Source organism: Oryctolagus cuniculus, chromosome 9 (assembly GCF_964237555.1).
Source record: "Oryctolagus cuniculus chromosome 9, mOryCun1.1, whole genome shotgun sequence".
NCBI classification, from domain to species: Eukaryota; Metazoa; Chordata; class Mammalia; order Lagomorpha; family Leporidae; genus Oryctolagus; species Oryctolagus cuniculus.
Window position 1 is genome coordinate 35291801 of NC_091440.1, and position 15320 is coordinate 35307120.

General features: G+C 42.0%; 1 protein-coding gene across 23 annotated transcripts in view; it reads left to right on the forward strand.

Moving 5' to 3' along the window:
* MYCBP2 (MYC binding protein 2) overlaps positions 1-15320 on the forward strand; it is a 304484-nt gene that overhangs the window by 169818 nt on the left and 119346 nt on the right. For all 23 annotated transcript variants that reach the window (XM_051850575.2, XM_051850577.2, XM_051850583.2 and 20 more), the window contains 6 exons: positions 603-828; positions 1903-2021; positions 5500-5587; positions 6103-6152; positions 10183-10355; positions 11939-12083. In XM_051850575.2, coding sequence (XP_051706535.2) covers positions 603-828; positions 1903-2021; positions 5500-5587; positions 6103-6152; positions 10183-10355; positions 11939-12083 — 801 coding nt within the window. The remainder of the gene's footprint in view (positions 1-602; positions 829-1902; positions 2022-5499; positions 5588-6102; positions 6153-10182; positions 10356-11938; positions 12084-15320) is intronic.

Here is a 15320-nt window from a genome sequence, read left to right on the forward strand (position 1 = left end):
TGTGTAATTTTTTAAAAAGTAAAATACCTTATGAGTTTGTATTGTTGATACTAATTCACAATAATGACCACAGGGAGACCTGAGTCTGCTTTTTTATACATCTAGAACCCTTGTTCTCAATGATACTGTGAATATGAAAATTAGGAAGTAATTTAATTATTCATTTGCTCTGTGTGTGTGTGCATATGTATTTGTGTTTTGTCCTTTGAGTTATATCCCAACGATGATCAATATTCAAAGTACTCATCAGCTACTGTGTTTAAAATTGAGCTGAAATGATTCATTTTTGTGTGGTTATGCGCTAAGCAGATATCATTTGCTTTATTTACTTAAGATTTTTGAACTTTATTTTTAAATGTAAATTTTGTTTCATAATTATTTAAATAACTGTTCTGTACAGTGTTACACCTATAAAACAAGTCTAGCTTTTATATTTGTCCCCATCACTCTGTTCCCTGCTTCTCTGACATAGGTAGCTTTTTTCATTTAAATTTGATAGTTTATCCTTCCTTTGTTTCATTTATTAAAAGCATTGACACACACATATACTGATCCAGAGGGGTGTGTGTTTGTATTCATGCCCATTTGCCTGTTGACCTCAGGTGACATTCCCAGAATGTGTCAGGTGGATGACAATCGAATTTGACCCTCAGTGTGGTACTGCGCAGTCAGAAGATGTTCTCCGTTTGTTGATTCCTGTCAGAACTGTCCAGAATTCAGGATATGGACCAAAATTGACATCTGTTCATGAAAATCTTAATTCATGGATAGAGTTAAAGAAATTTTCAGGATCCTCTGGGTGGCCTACTATGGTTTTAGTGTTGCCAGGTGAGTATTTCTCTTATGTTTTATGTGATAAACATATGCATTTATGGGTATTTAGTAAGAATGCATCATTTAAAAAGTCTCTAAACTATGTAAAGGCATTTATTAAAGGAATGATAAAGACACGGGAAGAATAAGTGATACACATGGGCAAGGGATCATAGTATGATCCAAGTTTTGGAGTGGAGGGTGATTTGATGATTTTGGAAAAGATTAGTTTGACCAAACCCGAGTTCTAATGTTGAGGAATGAGTGTCTGTGTAGTTTTGGTAAGTTGTAAAAACTATTGTGTAGTCAGTTGTGTTTTATATTTTTGTTAAGATTGATTTTATTTATTTGAAACTTAGGGAGAGACAGAGATTTCCATCCACTGGTTCACTCCCTAACTGGCCTCAAAGGCCAGGGCTGGACGGATCCAAAGCCATGAGCTTCTTCCGGGTCTCCTATGTGGGTGCAGGGGCCCAAGCATTTGGGCCATCTTCTGCTATTTTCCCAGGCTTATTAGCAGGCAAGCTGGATTGGAAGTGGAGCAGCCAGCACTCGAACTGGTGCTTATATAGGTTGTGGCTTTACCCACTACACCACAGTGCTGGCCCCCAGTCTGTTGTATTTTTAACCAGTAATTAATCCTTTTAACGAAAAGCTAATTTGGATTCAGAAATTTTTCCTTCTACTCTCAAGTGCTTTGTTTGTTGGTTTGTGAAGAGATAAAACACAGCCAAATGCCAGGATAAAGGTTGTATACCTTGAAACAGAGAAGGTTAAACAAGGTCATCTCAGTTAATTGACAGATAATTAAAAAATGAAAAATGCCTATGTAATTTAAAGGTAGAATATTTGATTAAGGAGGGAAAAATTGATCATAAAGAAATAACACACTTGAAGTGCTTCCAATGTCCTCTGTATTGTTTTTCTCACAGTTTGATCAAGCAGATACAGGAGCTGCCCCCAGAAGAGTCAGTTTAGGCTTTTTGGTGTCTGATTCATATTTTGGTGCATCTTGAGATGGGGGGGGGGATTTTAATTAAATTGTTTTGGGTTTTAACTTGATTGCGGCTTTTTTTCCTTCTTCTTAAGGAAATGAGGCCCTTTTCTCATTAGAGACTGCATCTGATTATGTGAAAGATGACAAAGCTTCTTTCTATGGTTTTAAGTGTTTTGCAATTGGATATGAATTTAGCCCTGGATCTGATGAGGTAAGAATAAGTTATCTTGTCATTTCTGTTAAGGAAGAGGGTATATTTAAGGGCTACGGTTGATGTAAATTGTATTATTGTCTCTATTTATGAAATCAGGAATTTATTTTGAGCTAAAGGGGGTATAACTTTAAATATTTAATATTTTAGTTATGTGCATTGGTCTGTTTTTGCTAGTTTCAATACACAAAGAGAATGGATTTTTGCATCAGACTACAACCATTGAAGTAAAATCATGTGTCGCTCCCCCTCTTCGTGGAGGAACGACACAGGACCCTGCGCTGTTCTTTCGTCTGCTCAGCCCTCCCCGGGTTTGCTGCTGGTTCTTCCCGGGTTGGCTACTATCCCTTCCACCTCCGTGGAAGGGCAGTTCCCCCTGGCCACATTCCCCACTTCCGCAGGGGAGCGGCACACCGCCGGCCGGCTCGTCTCGGGGGCTGCACAGGTGTTCCTTCAGCTAGATGTTCCTCTTAGATGTTCCTCATAGATGTTCCCTATAGATGTTCCCTGGTGCATGCCGTCTCTCTCCTCCTTTATAGTCCTCCTCCGCCAATCCTAACTTGGCTGCCCACACGCCGAGTACGCTGCTCTCCTCCAATCAGGAGCAAGTCCTACAGTTTATTAGCTGAACTGGAGGCAGCGCCATATTGTGGGAGAGCAGATGCATAGAATAAGTCTTAATTCCAGTAACTCAGTCTAGTCCGGTTTGCTCCCCACAGATCCCCCTTTCTTTTTTTTTTTTTTTTTTTTTTTTTTTTTTTTTTTTTTTTTTACAGGCAGAGTGGACAGTGAGAGAGAGAGACAGAGAGAGAGAAAGGTCTTCCTTTGCCGCTGGTTCACCCTCCAATGGCCGCCGCTGCAGCCGGCGCACCGCGCTGATCCTGGCAGGAGCCAGGAGCCAGGTGCTTTTCCTGGTCTCCCATGGGGTGCAGGGCCCAAGCACCTGGGCCATCCTCCACTGCACTCCCTGGCCATAGCAGAGAGCTGGCCTGGAAGAGGGGCAACCGGGACAGAATCCGGCGCCCCAACCGGGACTAGAACCCGGTGTGCCGGCGCCGCAAGGTGGAGGATTAGCCTATTGAGCCACGGCGCCGGCTCCCCCTTTCTTTTTATTTTTGGCGTTGATACGCGCCTGTCTTCGGTGTCCCGCGGCACACACTCTGCTCTACTTGCTAGAGTTGCCACAGGCTCTTCAAGTCCTATCAATCAGGCAAACCGAATCCGGGTCCTCTCTTTGCCATGTTATGAGGAGGTTTTTAGGCGCTGATGCGTGCCTGTGTTCGGTGCCCCGCAGCGCATGCTCTGCTCTGCCTGCAGGGGCTTACAAGCCCTAACAGGCAAACCGAATCCAAGCCTTCTCATTGCCGTATTGTGGGGGAGACTTATTAGTGTTGGTTCGTGCCTATCTTCGGTGACCTGCAGCTCATACTCTGGTCGAGCTGCTTGCTGGTGCTTACCGCCTTAATCAGGCAGACCGAATCCAAGCCTCCTAACTGTTGTATTGTGGGGAAGCCTTACTGATGTTAATTCGTGCCTGTCTTCGGTGACCTGCGGCGCATAAGCTGCTAGCCGCCGCAGGTGCTCATCGTGCTCATCGCCTCACTTAATCAGGCAGACCGAATCCAAGCTCTCACAGTGCAGTGTTGTAGGGAGGCCTTTCTGTTTCTCTATTTCTCTATCTCTGGGCATTCCTATTTCTCCCATTTTACTTCTATCTTCCAGCATTCCTATTTCTCTCATTTTACTTCTAAACTTCCCGCGGCTTCTCTTATCCCCGCGGTTTCCCGGCGGCGCTCGCCCCGAGGCTGCTTCTCGGCACCTCGCCCCGCAGCAGCCTCTCGGCACCTCGCCCCGCAGCAGCTTCTCGGCACCTCGCCCCGCCCCGCGGCAGCTTCAAGGCTCCGCGCGGCTTCCCGGCGCCTCGCCCCGCCGGCGGGTTCCCGGCTCTGCGCGCACGCTCCGCGGTCTCCACGCACTTCGCGCCCGCACCACGGCCTCGCGCCAGCCCCACGTTCCCCATCTATTCACGCCCCGTGCTCTCTCTGCACGCGGCGGCTTCCGCGAATTTTTCCGCCACCACCGGCATTCAGTCCAAGTTCCCCGGACTAACCTGGCGAATTTCAACCTGGCGGCCCACGTCTCTGCCTCTGGTTCCAGATCTTCGCCTCTTGCTCCCCGGGGTGACTTGAAGAATTCCAAGGTGGCTTAAGTCTTCGCCTCGGCCTGCACTCGCGGCTTCATCCTCCCTAACATTTTTCTCTACCCGGTATGTTTCCTTAAGTTTTCTTCCAACAATATTCCTCTCATTTCTCCTGGCTTCTCCCCACAGTCCGTATCCAAGTCCAAGCCTCCTCCAGGTTTCACTTTCGCTTTCAATCTCCTAGCTTCCCCGCCATAGTCCGCATCCGAGTCTATGAAAGCTTTCACTTTCGCTTTCAATCCTAACTTCTTTCCCACAGTCCGTATCCAAGTCTATGCCTAGGCTTTCAATAGCTTCTTCCGGCACCTTTCTCGTCTGGCTCTCCCCTAGGCTCTTCGCTAGTCTCTCTCTCCGGTATTTTCCTGCTTCTTGCCGTTTCTTCCCTCCTAGGTTTCCTATCCGTCCTAGGTTTCCTATCCGAGTCACGGCACCATTATGTCGCTCCCCCTCTTCGTGGAGGAACGACACAGGACCCTGCGCTGTTCTTTCGTCTGCTCGGCCCTCCCCGGGTTTGCTGCTGGTTCTTCCCGGGTTGGCTACTATCCCTTCCACCTCCGTGGAAGGGCAGTTCCCCCTGGCCACATTCCCCACTTCCGCAGGGGAGCGGCACACCGCCGGCCGGCTCGTCTCGGGGGCTGCACAGGTGTTCCTTCAGCTAGATGTTCCTCTTAGATGTTCCTCATAGATGTTCCCTATAGATGTTCCCTGGTGCATGCCGTCTCTCTCCTCCTTTATAGTCCTCCTCCGCCAATCCTAACTTGGCTGCCCACACGCCGAGTACGCTGCTCTCCTCCAATCAGGAGCAAGTCCTACAGTTTATTAGCTGAACTGGAGGCAGCTGTGTAGAAGCTGTTTTCTCCTCTCCCAGCGCCATATTGTGGGAGAGCAGATGCATAGAATAAGTCTTAATTCCAGTAACTCAGTCTAGTCCGGTTTGCTCCCCACAATCATGCTTGCGCTGATCCTGTGTGGGTGGCTATACCATCTGAACAAATAGTAGACCCTGATGTCACAGAGGGACTAAGTTACTACCATGTTTTCTAACTGTTGTAAATCATGTTCTTTCAAAGTAACTAATGATGGTTATTTGGTCAATGAACCTGTAAACCTAAACATTATAACCAGCATGAGGCATACTACTAAATCTTGTACTCTCAATTGAACCATTAGCTAACACATACATATTTCTTATGTCCAAAGTAATGGTTGAATTCTGTTGATAATGCATATTATCTTCCAAATGTATTTTAAAGCAGCAAATTTTATATAATCCTACAGGGAGTCATTCAGCTCGAAAAAGAATTAGCCAATCTTGGTGGGGTTTGCGCAGCAGCTTTAATGAAAAAGGATCTAGCACTTCCAATTGGTGAGTCTGGTCAAGTACTTGGGTATTTGTTGATAATGTTTTTTTAATTTTAAGAGTACTCATAAAATGCTGTTTCAGAACATCTAAAAATAAATTCACAAAACAAATTGCAGCTCTGGCCATTGCGGCCAACTGGGGTTTGAACTGTTGGATGGAAGACCTCTATCTCTTTCTCTCTGCCTCTCCTCTCTCTGTGTAACTCTGACTTTCAAATAAATAAATCATTAAAAAAATAGACTCAGCATAATAAGTGTCCTCCCTTTTTTTGCCAAAAATGTGTAAACACAAAATTAAAAAGGTACAAAATATAATATCTTCTGCAAATCACTTCATAGATGCTTATTGAGAATTGTAGAGTATATTCACACTTAAGATACTTTGCATTTTAAACTTTAAACCACTGGTATTTACCCAATCTGGAATGGTAAAATTATAAAAGTGGCATAATAGTAGCAAACAACTATAAAATTCAACCAAATACTAATGTTTTATTATATATTTTATTTGTATAACAGGCAATGAATTAGAAGAAGATCTTGAAATTCTTGAAGAGGCTGCATTACAGGTATGATCCTTAACATAGGGATAAACTTTGTCCTAATGTAAAAGCAGTATTTTTCATTCAGATTAGCCTCCTTATTTTTCTTTAACATAAGACTTTATCTTTTCATTGAGAGGTATAGAGACAAATAATTAATAACTGTTTCCCTTGATATGAGAGGCCCAGCTGAGTGCTTGCTGTACTCTGTGGTGGGTAGTAACTAGAATTAGACAAAAATCCTATGGGAGAAGGAAGAGCAACCAAGTGCCAAGAGTGAGGGGAATGCTTATCAACATTTCACAGATGGACAGAACAAGGGAAGGAAGCTATGTAAAGTGTGGAGAAGGCTTTGCAGACCTGTGGAAATTTAAGCTGCATCTTGAAAGATGTTTTATTTTGTCAGCTAAAAAAGTGGAAAGGCATTTCACAAAGGAACCTGGAGGGGGATGGTTATATTACAAATTTTGGCAGGAAGTAGCAAAGATGAGGAAGGTACAGTTGGTAAATTCAGATTGTGATCAATTTATATGAAGTGCTGTGAACTAGTTGGCTATAAGTAGTTAGGAAACATTGTTTCTTGCTGCTGTGATTTGCTTATATTGACATTAGTTAAATAGCCCATTTGGTATTATAATTTGAAATATGTAAGTACTGTATTTCAGTGAAGTGCTCTTTTGGATCTGTTTTTTAATCTGTAATATTTTATTGCTTGAAAGTACTTAGAGACTATTATAGTACTCTCTTAATTTCATCAGTCTAAACTAACAGTCATTAATAGGATGGGAACATCAGAATCCGTAGGCAGCATTTTTCAAATTACAGTATCTACTTAGTGTAGACCAGAGATTCTGATGTGCAGCTAATGGAAAATGGGTACATGCTCTGTGCTGAGACCATCAGTGTTGAGTGAATTTTCCATATTGAAATGCCACAAAGGTAGGTGTTAGATTGAGAGTTACTTAACTGCATAAGTGCTATTCATAGTATATAATAAATTTATAAACTTTCCAAAAATTTTTTGCAGAGCTGAGGTTGGTAGCTCTTTATGTTGAAAATACTCTCCAAAAAATGTACTAAATATGATTAGCAATTTCTTATAAAATGAATGGTTTTGTAAATAGTCCAGAGTAGAAGAGTTTTATTCTTAGAATGACTTATACTATGTTATGTCTATCTAAAAATATTATTTATTTATTTGAGAGATAGATATCTCCTATCACTGATTCACTCTCCAAATACCCTCAACAGTTCAACTTGGGCCAAGCTAAAGCTGGGTCTCCCAGTTTGGTGACAGGGATGTGACTATCTGAGCCATCTCCTATTGCTTCCCATGGTGCACACTGTCAGAAAGCTGGAATCAGGAATCGAGAGCAGAGCCAAGACTTGAGCCCAGGCACTCACAATATGAGATATGAGTGTGCCAAGTGGCATCTTAACTGCTACATCAATTGCCTGTGCTATATTATGTATTTTTTTTTCTGAATTTGCCATGGAACAGAAGCTACATTTGGGATGCATAATTTAGATTTTGCATTATTTAGGTTATGCTTATTTTCTGTGCTAGGTGAATGTATTTAGTAGTAGTAACTTAACTAATATCTATAGAGCACTTCCTGGTTTACAGCATCTTTAATATTATTTATTTGTTTTTACAATTATACTCTGAAGTCAGTATTTTTTCTTACATCTTACAATCATCAAAGTTCAAAGAAACTGTGGCTGGTGTTGTGGCATAACAGGTTAGGCCAACACTGGTGATGTCAGCATCATATATAAGCAAGCACTGATTCCAGTCGCAGCTGCTCCACTTCCAATCCAACTCCCTGCTAATGTGCCTGGGAAAGCAGCAGAAGATGGACAAGTGCTTGGGCCCTTGCCACCCATGTGGGAAACCCAGATGGAGTTTGAGGCACTTGGCTTTGACCTGACTCAGTGTCATCTATTGCAGCCATTTGAAGAATGAATAAAAACAGATGCAAGATCTCTCTCTATCTCTCTCTCTAACTCTGCCTTTCAAATAAATAAGTAAATATGTTTTCAAAACAGTTCAGTAGAATTATGTACCCTATCAAAGAACTCAATTGGGAAATAAAGTCTAGTACTCAAGACTTCTAATCCCTAAGGCTAGTATCTTACGTTCTGTTTATTTCCTGAGGTGCATTGGTCAAAGCAGTAATCATAAAAGCATTTATTTTATCAAACCTTACTATAAATACTTTGTATATGTTTTTAATTTATTGAGTCCTCATAACAACCCTACAAATTAGAGACTCTTAATTCAATTTTCCAATGAGAAAACTAAAGCACACACAACTAGATAACCTGCCCAGGATCACAGAACTGGCCGTCACCTCAGCTGGAATTTGACCTCTGGCCATGCAGCGACAAGGTCCATGATTTTGAGAAGTATTTCTGAATAGGGAACTATGGTATCCTTGGTATTGTTAAAATACTTCAGTTTTTTAAAAAACCACTAGCTTTTGTGTGTGTGTGTGTGTGTGTGTGTGTGTTTTAACATTAAATCATTATACCTTAGGTAAAAAAATAATTAATGAATTAAGCAAACATTTAAGATACACTTAATAAGCCGGCGCCGTGGCTCAATAGGCTAATCCTCCACCTTGCGGCGCCGGCACACCGGGTTCTAGTCCCGGTTGGGGCGCCGGATTCTGTCCCGGTTGCCCCTCTTCCAGGCCAGCTCTCTGCTGTGGCCAGGGAGTGCAGTGGAGGATGGCCCAGGTGCTTGGGCCCTGCACCCCATGGGAGACCAGGAAAAGCACCTGGCTCCTGGCTCCTGCCAGGATCAGCGCGGTGCGCCGGCTGCAGCGGCGGCCATTGGAGGGTGAACCAACGGCAAAGGAAGACCTTTCTCTCTCTGTCTCTCTCTCTCACTGTCCACTCTGCCTGTCAAAAAAAAAAAAAAAAAAAAAAAAAAAAAAGATACACTTAATAGATGATTGGAAATGTCCTAGTTAAGGAGAATCCTCAAGAACTAACATTATCAGGTCAGAGATTATTATGGTATATAAAATATCATTAGGCCAGACACAAAGAAATGTCTATTATCCTGTTATTTAAGAAAAAAAATTTATGTCCCAAATTGCCTACCTTTTTGGCATGTAAGGTCATTGTTGTGTTCCAACATGTATTAAACAGTTTGTTAGACAGCATACTATTTATTTTATTTAACTTAAATTTTATAGTAATCATATAAGAGATATTATTTGATCACCAGATAATACATTTGCAGATGCTAGATTGTTTCTTCTTAGCTCATAAGCACACAGCAAACAACTTGTCCAGAGTCAGGATTTGAACTTAAATCTATTTGATTCTAAAGATAATGATTTTTTAATTGCATTCCTTATAGATTTTAGGGATTATTAGTGTATAAATTTGATATGAACACATTGTACACATTTTCTGGAACTGTTATTTTCTGTGGAAAATATTTTTTGAAATTTATTATTAAGAAGTTTCTCAAGTTTGAACATTAAAGCAGTTCTTCCCGAAAACATAGGTTTACTTGTCAGGTGAAACTAAGATTACACTTTTATGTGGCTCTTTTACTTAGTTAATAAGGCTCAGACAGCTAGTGAGATTTATATGCAGCCACAGTCAGACCTTCACCTCCTTTCTTTTTTTACCCAAGTGAACACCTTACTACCTGTTCACCCAAGACAGCATACATGACTTAGCCACACTAGCTACCAATAATGGGGATTCTAGGAGAATGAGACTTCCTCAGCTGCCTGTAGAAGGAGCTCTGATCCTGAAAAATGAGATTATACCATGTTGAGGGGCTGGCCTGGGAAGAGAGGCACCTCTTCATCTAGCAGGCAAGTCATAATTTTTTTTGAGTGAAGAGAGACACTGGAAATATTATGCCATGTTTTTCTCTGTCAGAATTTCCTAATTTACAGGCTAAAGGAAGGACCCCTGGGGGATGAGAAGAAAATGCTTTCCCTGAGAAGGCCTACCTAAAGTGTTCACACACTGAAAAACTTCAAAGAAGATGTCATATTTATAGTAAATATTTTATTTTATCTAACAGGTGTGCAAAACCCATTCTGGTATTCTTGGAAAGGGATTAGCACTTTCGCATTCACCTACCATATTAGAGGCACTTGAAGGAAACTTACCACTTCAAATCCAAAGCAATGAACAGTCCTTTCTGGATGATTTTATTGCTTGTGTTCCAGGATCAAGTGGTGGAAGGCTTGCAAGGTAAGTAATGTACTTTGAGTATTACATATACTTTTTCTTAAGCTTCATTTCTGAGTAGAAATGCAAAAGGAGTCAGTAAGATGTTAAAACACCATGTAAAATAATCTGGTTTATGGATTTTAGACATGCTGAAGTATAAATTTTTTTAAATGTAATTGTTATTTTGTTACTGTTTACTTTTTTCAGAAATGAAAATCAAAGCAATGAATTGACTGGTGTGATTTTACTAGTAGAAAAATATATAATTTCTTTCTGGTTTTAAATTTATCTTATTTTTTATTAGGAAGATTTAGAAACAGAGACCCAGAGAGCTCCCATCCACTGGCTTACTTCCCATATGCCTTCAATGGCCGGGACTGAGCAAAGCTGAAGCCAGGAGCTAGGAACCCAACCCAGGTTTCTCACATGGGTAGCAGGAGCCTAATGACTTAAGCCATCATCACTGTCTACCCCCTGCATTATCAGGAAGCTGGAATCAGAAACGAAAGCTGGATATCAAAATCAGGCATTCTGCCATTAAGTATGGGCATTTTAACAGGTGTCTTAAACACTAGGCTAAAAACCACTCCTGGTTTTAAGTTTAAAATTGCACAGATTACTCTTCAATTTTTAAAATCCACAGTGGTGGTTGAAGAGGAAGAGCAAATCTTTTAAGTCAGCCTCACAGTTGTCTTTACAGACATTTCTATGTTATACATGATAGAATTACTTATTACACTTTTCATAGGATGACTAGAATGTAGATAATGTAATGAATTCAGGAATGGATTCCACAGACTATAGAAAGCTGACAGATTGTGCATGGAAGGAAAGGTAATGAAAAGATTGAGAAGTGTGTTTTTATTTTATTTATTTATTTTTTGACAGGTAGAGTTAGACAGTGAGAGAGAGAGACAGAGAGAAAGGTCTTCCTTTTTCCATTGGTTCATCCCCCAAGTGGCCACTACGGCTGGGACGCTGTGCCGATCTGAAACCAGGAGCCAGATGCTTCCTCCTGGTCTCCCATTCGGGTGCAGGGCCCAAGGACCTGGGCCATCCTCCACTGCACTCCTGGGCCACAGCAGAGAGCTGGACAGGAAGAGGAGCAATCAGGACAGAATCCGGTGCCCTGACAGGGACTAGAACCCGGGGTGCTGGCGCCGCAAGTGGAGGATTAGCCTAGTGAGCCACGGTGCCGGCTGAGAAATGTGTTTTTAAAAAAGCATAGACAATGCTTTTTGAAGCCAGATATGCCCAGTGAAGCAGGATACCTTTTCTACTCCTGTTTTCAGAGAAGCTATTCTTTTTTCAGCTATACACTAATACATCATTTTCTTGATTATTTTAACTTAACCACATTTAAAGTGTCTCAATTCAAAGTTACATCTATATGGTATGTAAACATTAGAAGTCTCTGCTTTGGCATGCTTGTTGATGAATTTGTTGTTAACCATTTCTAAGGGAGGTAGTGATTATCACTGAAATTGAAAAGAAGATATTATAGCATTTTGTTTGATACAAATTTTGTACATTTGGCTTAACTTCATGTTAATTGTTGAAGATGCTGATGAGTGCTTATCTTTTGTTTGTTTCATTGCTGTTAGGTGGCTTCAGCCAGATTCCTATGCAGATCCTCAGAAAACATCTTTGATCCTCAATAAGGATGATATTCGCTGTGGTTGGCCTACCACCATAACTGTTCAAACAAAAGACCAGTATGGGGATGTCGTCCATGTTCCCAATATGAAGGTAATTACATCTGAATTGAATTAACAGATTGTACTAACAGTGTACTGACTACTATTATAACTGCAAGATATCACATATGGTAAATGTTTGGAATCTATTTGTACTACCCTCTTTAAATAATGGAGGACACAAAAAAACTGTTTAAAATAATGAATCTCTAAGTTTCCAAATGACCCTTTTAATTTTTGTTGTGTTGTTTTGTTTTTTATATATTTCACTAGGTGCTGTGCTTAACGCAAAGAAAGGATAAGAAAGTGTATAACCAGAGCAAGGCACATAAAGGGAAGACCCTCAACACATAGTGATTGAATAAATGAATGCTAAAATACATTTCAAGAAATGATTTGTTTATTTGAAAGTCAAAGTTATAGAGAAAGAGAGGGGGAGAGAGAAATTTACCATCCTCTGGTTTACTCCTCAAATGGCCCCAAAGGTTGAAGTTGGGCCAAGCCAATGCCAGGAGCCTGGATCTCCAACATGGGTAGCAGCAGCCATCCTCTGCTGCTTTCCCAGGCATGTTAGCAGGGAGCTGGATCAGAAATGGAGCAACTAGGGCTTAAATTTGTGTTCAGATGGAATGCCAGTGTCACATATGGCAGCTTAACTCATTGTGCCACAATACTGACCCCTAGAATACATTTAAAAATTTATCTTTCTTGGGGCCAGCGTCGTGGCTCACTTGGCTGGTCCTCCGCCTGTGGCGCTGGCATCACTTGTGGGCACCAGGTTCTGGTCTCGGTTGATCCTCTTCCCGTCTGGTTCTCTGCTGTGGCCCGGGAGTGCAGTGGAGGGTGGCCTGGGTGCTTGGGCCCTGCACCCGCGTGGGAGACTGGGGGGAGGCACCTGGCTCCTGGCTTTGGAGTGGTGCAGCGTGCCGGCCATGGCAGCCATTTCGGGGGTGGATTGGTGGAGGGGGACCTTTCTGTCTCTCTCTCTCTAAAATAAAAAATTATATTTCTTAAAAAGACTTAATTGCCTTTCAAGTATAATCATATTTTTAAAATGATATACTTACTAAATTATAAATATGTAATTTAGGATTATAAAAGAATGAAAATAGTTGTGTGCTGAATTAGTGAATGTAGAATTCTTTACTTTCTTTTTCATTTTAAGCTTTTATTCAGTGAGAGAAAGATGCGTAGGAGAGTGTGAGGGTCCTATCTAAAAGAGAGAGGGAAATCTAGATTCATACCAAGTACCAGGAGCCAGCCACATGGAAGAGCATGTAGGTCAGGAAGCATGGGGCAGCTAGCCCACGCAGGCCAGCACTGGCCCGCAAAATGGCAAAAGGCCAAAGAAAAGAAAAAGGGTCAAAAGAGCCAGGCACACTGTTTCTGAGGCTTTTAATCTACTTTCAAAGGGGAGTGGAAAGGCCGGTGGGCACACAGGTGTGGTCATACAGAGGCATGAGGTCACACAGGGGTGTGGTGAAGGCATGGTCTTCCAGCTCACTAACCTGAACAGTTTTATCCTGTAGGCTTGCCTACATCATTCCCCACTGAGACTCCGTCCCTTAATCCTGAGGGATTTTGAAGGGCGTAGAATTATCCATCTTCTGTAGCTGCTTCCTGCTCATGAGGGGTGTAGTGCAGGCCCTGCCTGTCCAGGGTCTGGAAGTCTCTGTCTATCTTATCTAACAACTTTGCTTTGTTAGCCAGAGCAATCTCGGTCACTGCCAATGTCTGTGTCGCCTGCATGGTCAGTTGCTCCCACAAGTTGAGTTCTGAAATGTGTTAAGTGTGTTAATTAGCAAAGGCAAAACTGAACAAAACCAATTCTAAGTGGTGTGTCCCTTAAGATGAAAAGAATGTATTTTATAGACTCCCAGATAGTGGGTGGTGATAGGCTACCCTTTTGTGTATTATAAACCCATTTAGTTGAGCATAGAGAATTATAATAGAAGAATCCATTAGGAGTTTTATCATCAATAACAGTTCCCAGAGAGAATCAAGAGAGGCAGGTACAGCATGTCTGCTGCTTGATGTGATGAAAGCTAAAGCTTTACTTACTCTGTTTGCTTTGAAGAGATGCTTAAGGTATCTGATTGGGTTACAGGAAAAATCAGGCGTGTCTTTTGAGTTCACCTGTGAAGACTTAAGAGGTAGAAGTTTAATCCTAATTTTACTGGGGTAGTCATGCTCAATAGCACCTGGTAAGGTCCCTTTCACTTAAGCTGAAACTGATCTGAAGAGGTACTCCCTATGAATGGCTTGCTCTGGAATTCCTAATGTTGGAATTTTTGTCAAAAACTCCTTAATTCCTTGGAATACTTTCTGTGGTCCCCTGTCCTGCACGGTGTGTCTGTGTCAGGGGCTTTTTAAGCAAATACAGGGCTTAGAATCCAAATCCTGGAATATATATTCCGTACAACCCTGTCATCAGCAATTTCCAATGTCGGAGCTTCAGTTAGAAGCTCTTATTTCTCTGAAACAACTTTTGTAGCTACCCTGTCCAGCATTGTGTCTGAATCAGGGCATTTTAAAGCCATATAAGAAAGCTTGGAACCTAAATCTTGGAATTCAAATCCCACAGAATCTTACCATTTCTAGAAATATCCTTAGCTGCCTTTTATTTTTTATTTATTTATTTTTTTGACAGGCAGAGTGGACAGTGAGAAAGAGAGAGAAAGGTCTTCCTTTTTGCCATTGGTTCACCCTCCAATGGCCGCCACAGCCGGCGTGCTGCGGCCGGCGCACTGCGCTGCCAATGGCAGGAGCCAGGTACTTATCCTGGTCTCCCATGGGGTGCAGGGCCCAAGCACTTGGGCCATCCTCCACTGCACTCCCTGGCCACAGCAGAGAGCTGGCCTGGAAGAGAGGCAACCAGGACAGAATCCGGCGCCCCGACCGGGACTAGAACCCGGTGTGCCAGCGCCGCAAGGATTAGCCTAGTGAGCCGCAGCGCCAGCCAGCTGCCTTTTAAATATCTGACCTTATGATAAAACATACAAGATAGGAATTTCAGAGAGATATAATATGCAAGAGTTCATGTTTTAAGCTCTTAACTTTAAAGAAACACCTAAGTATACAGGTACTGGAGTTTGACACTTAGACATAACTAGAACTTATATGTATAAGAATATAACAGACTAGAACAAGGTAAATCATTGGGATCAAGTTTTACCATTAACGTTAATACCGTAGCTCTTTGGGAACAGAGGTCCTATGGGAAATTAGTGCACAGTGACTCCTGCTGTTAATTTAACAATTAACACTCTTAGGTGCAACGTCAGTGATC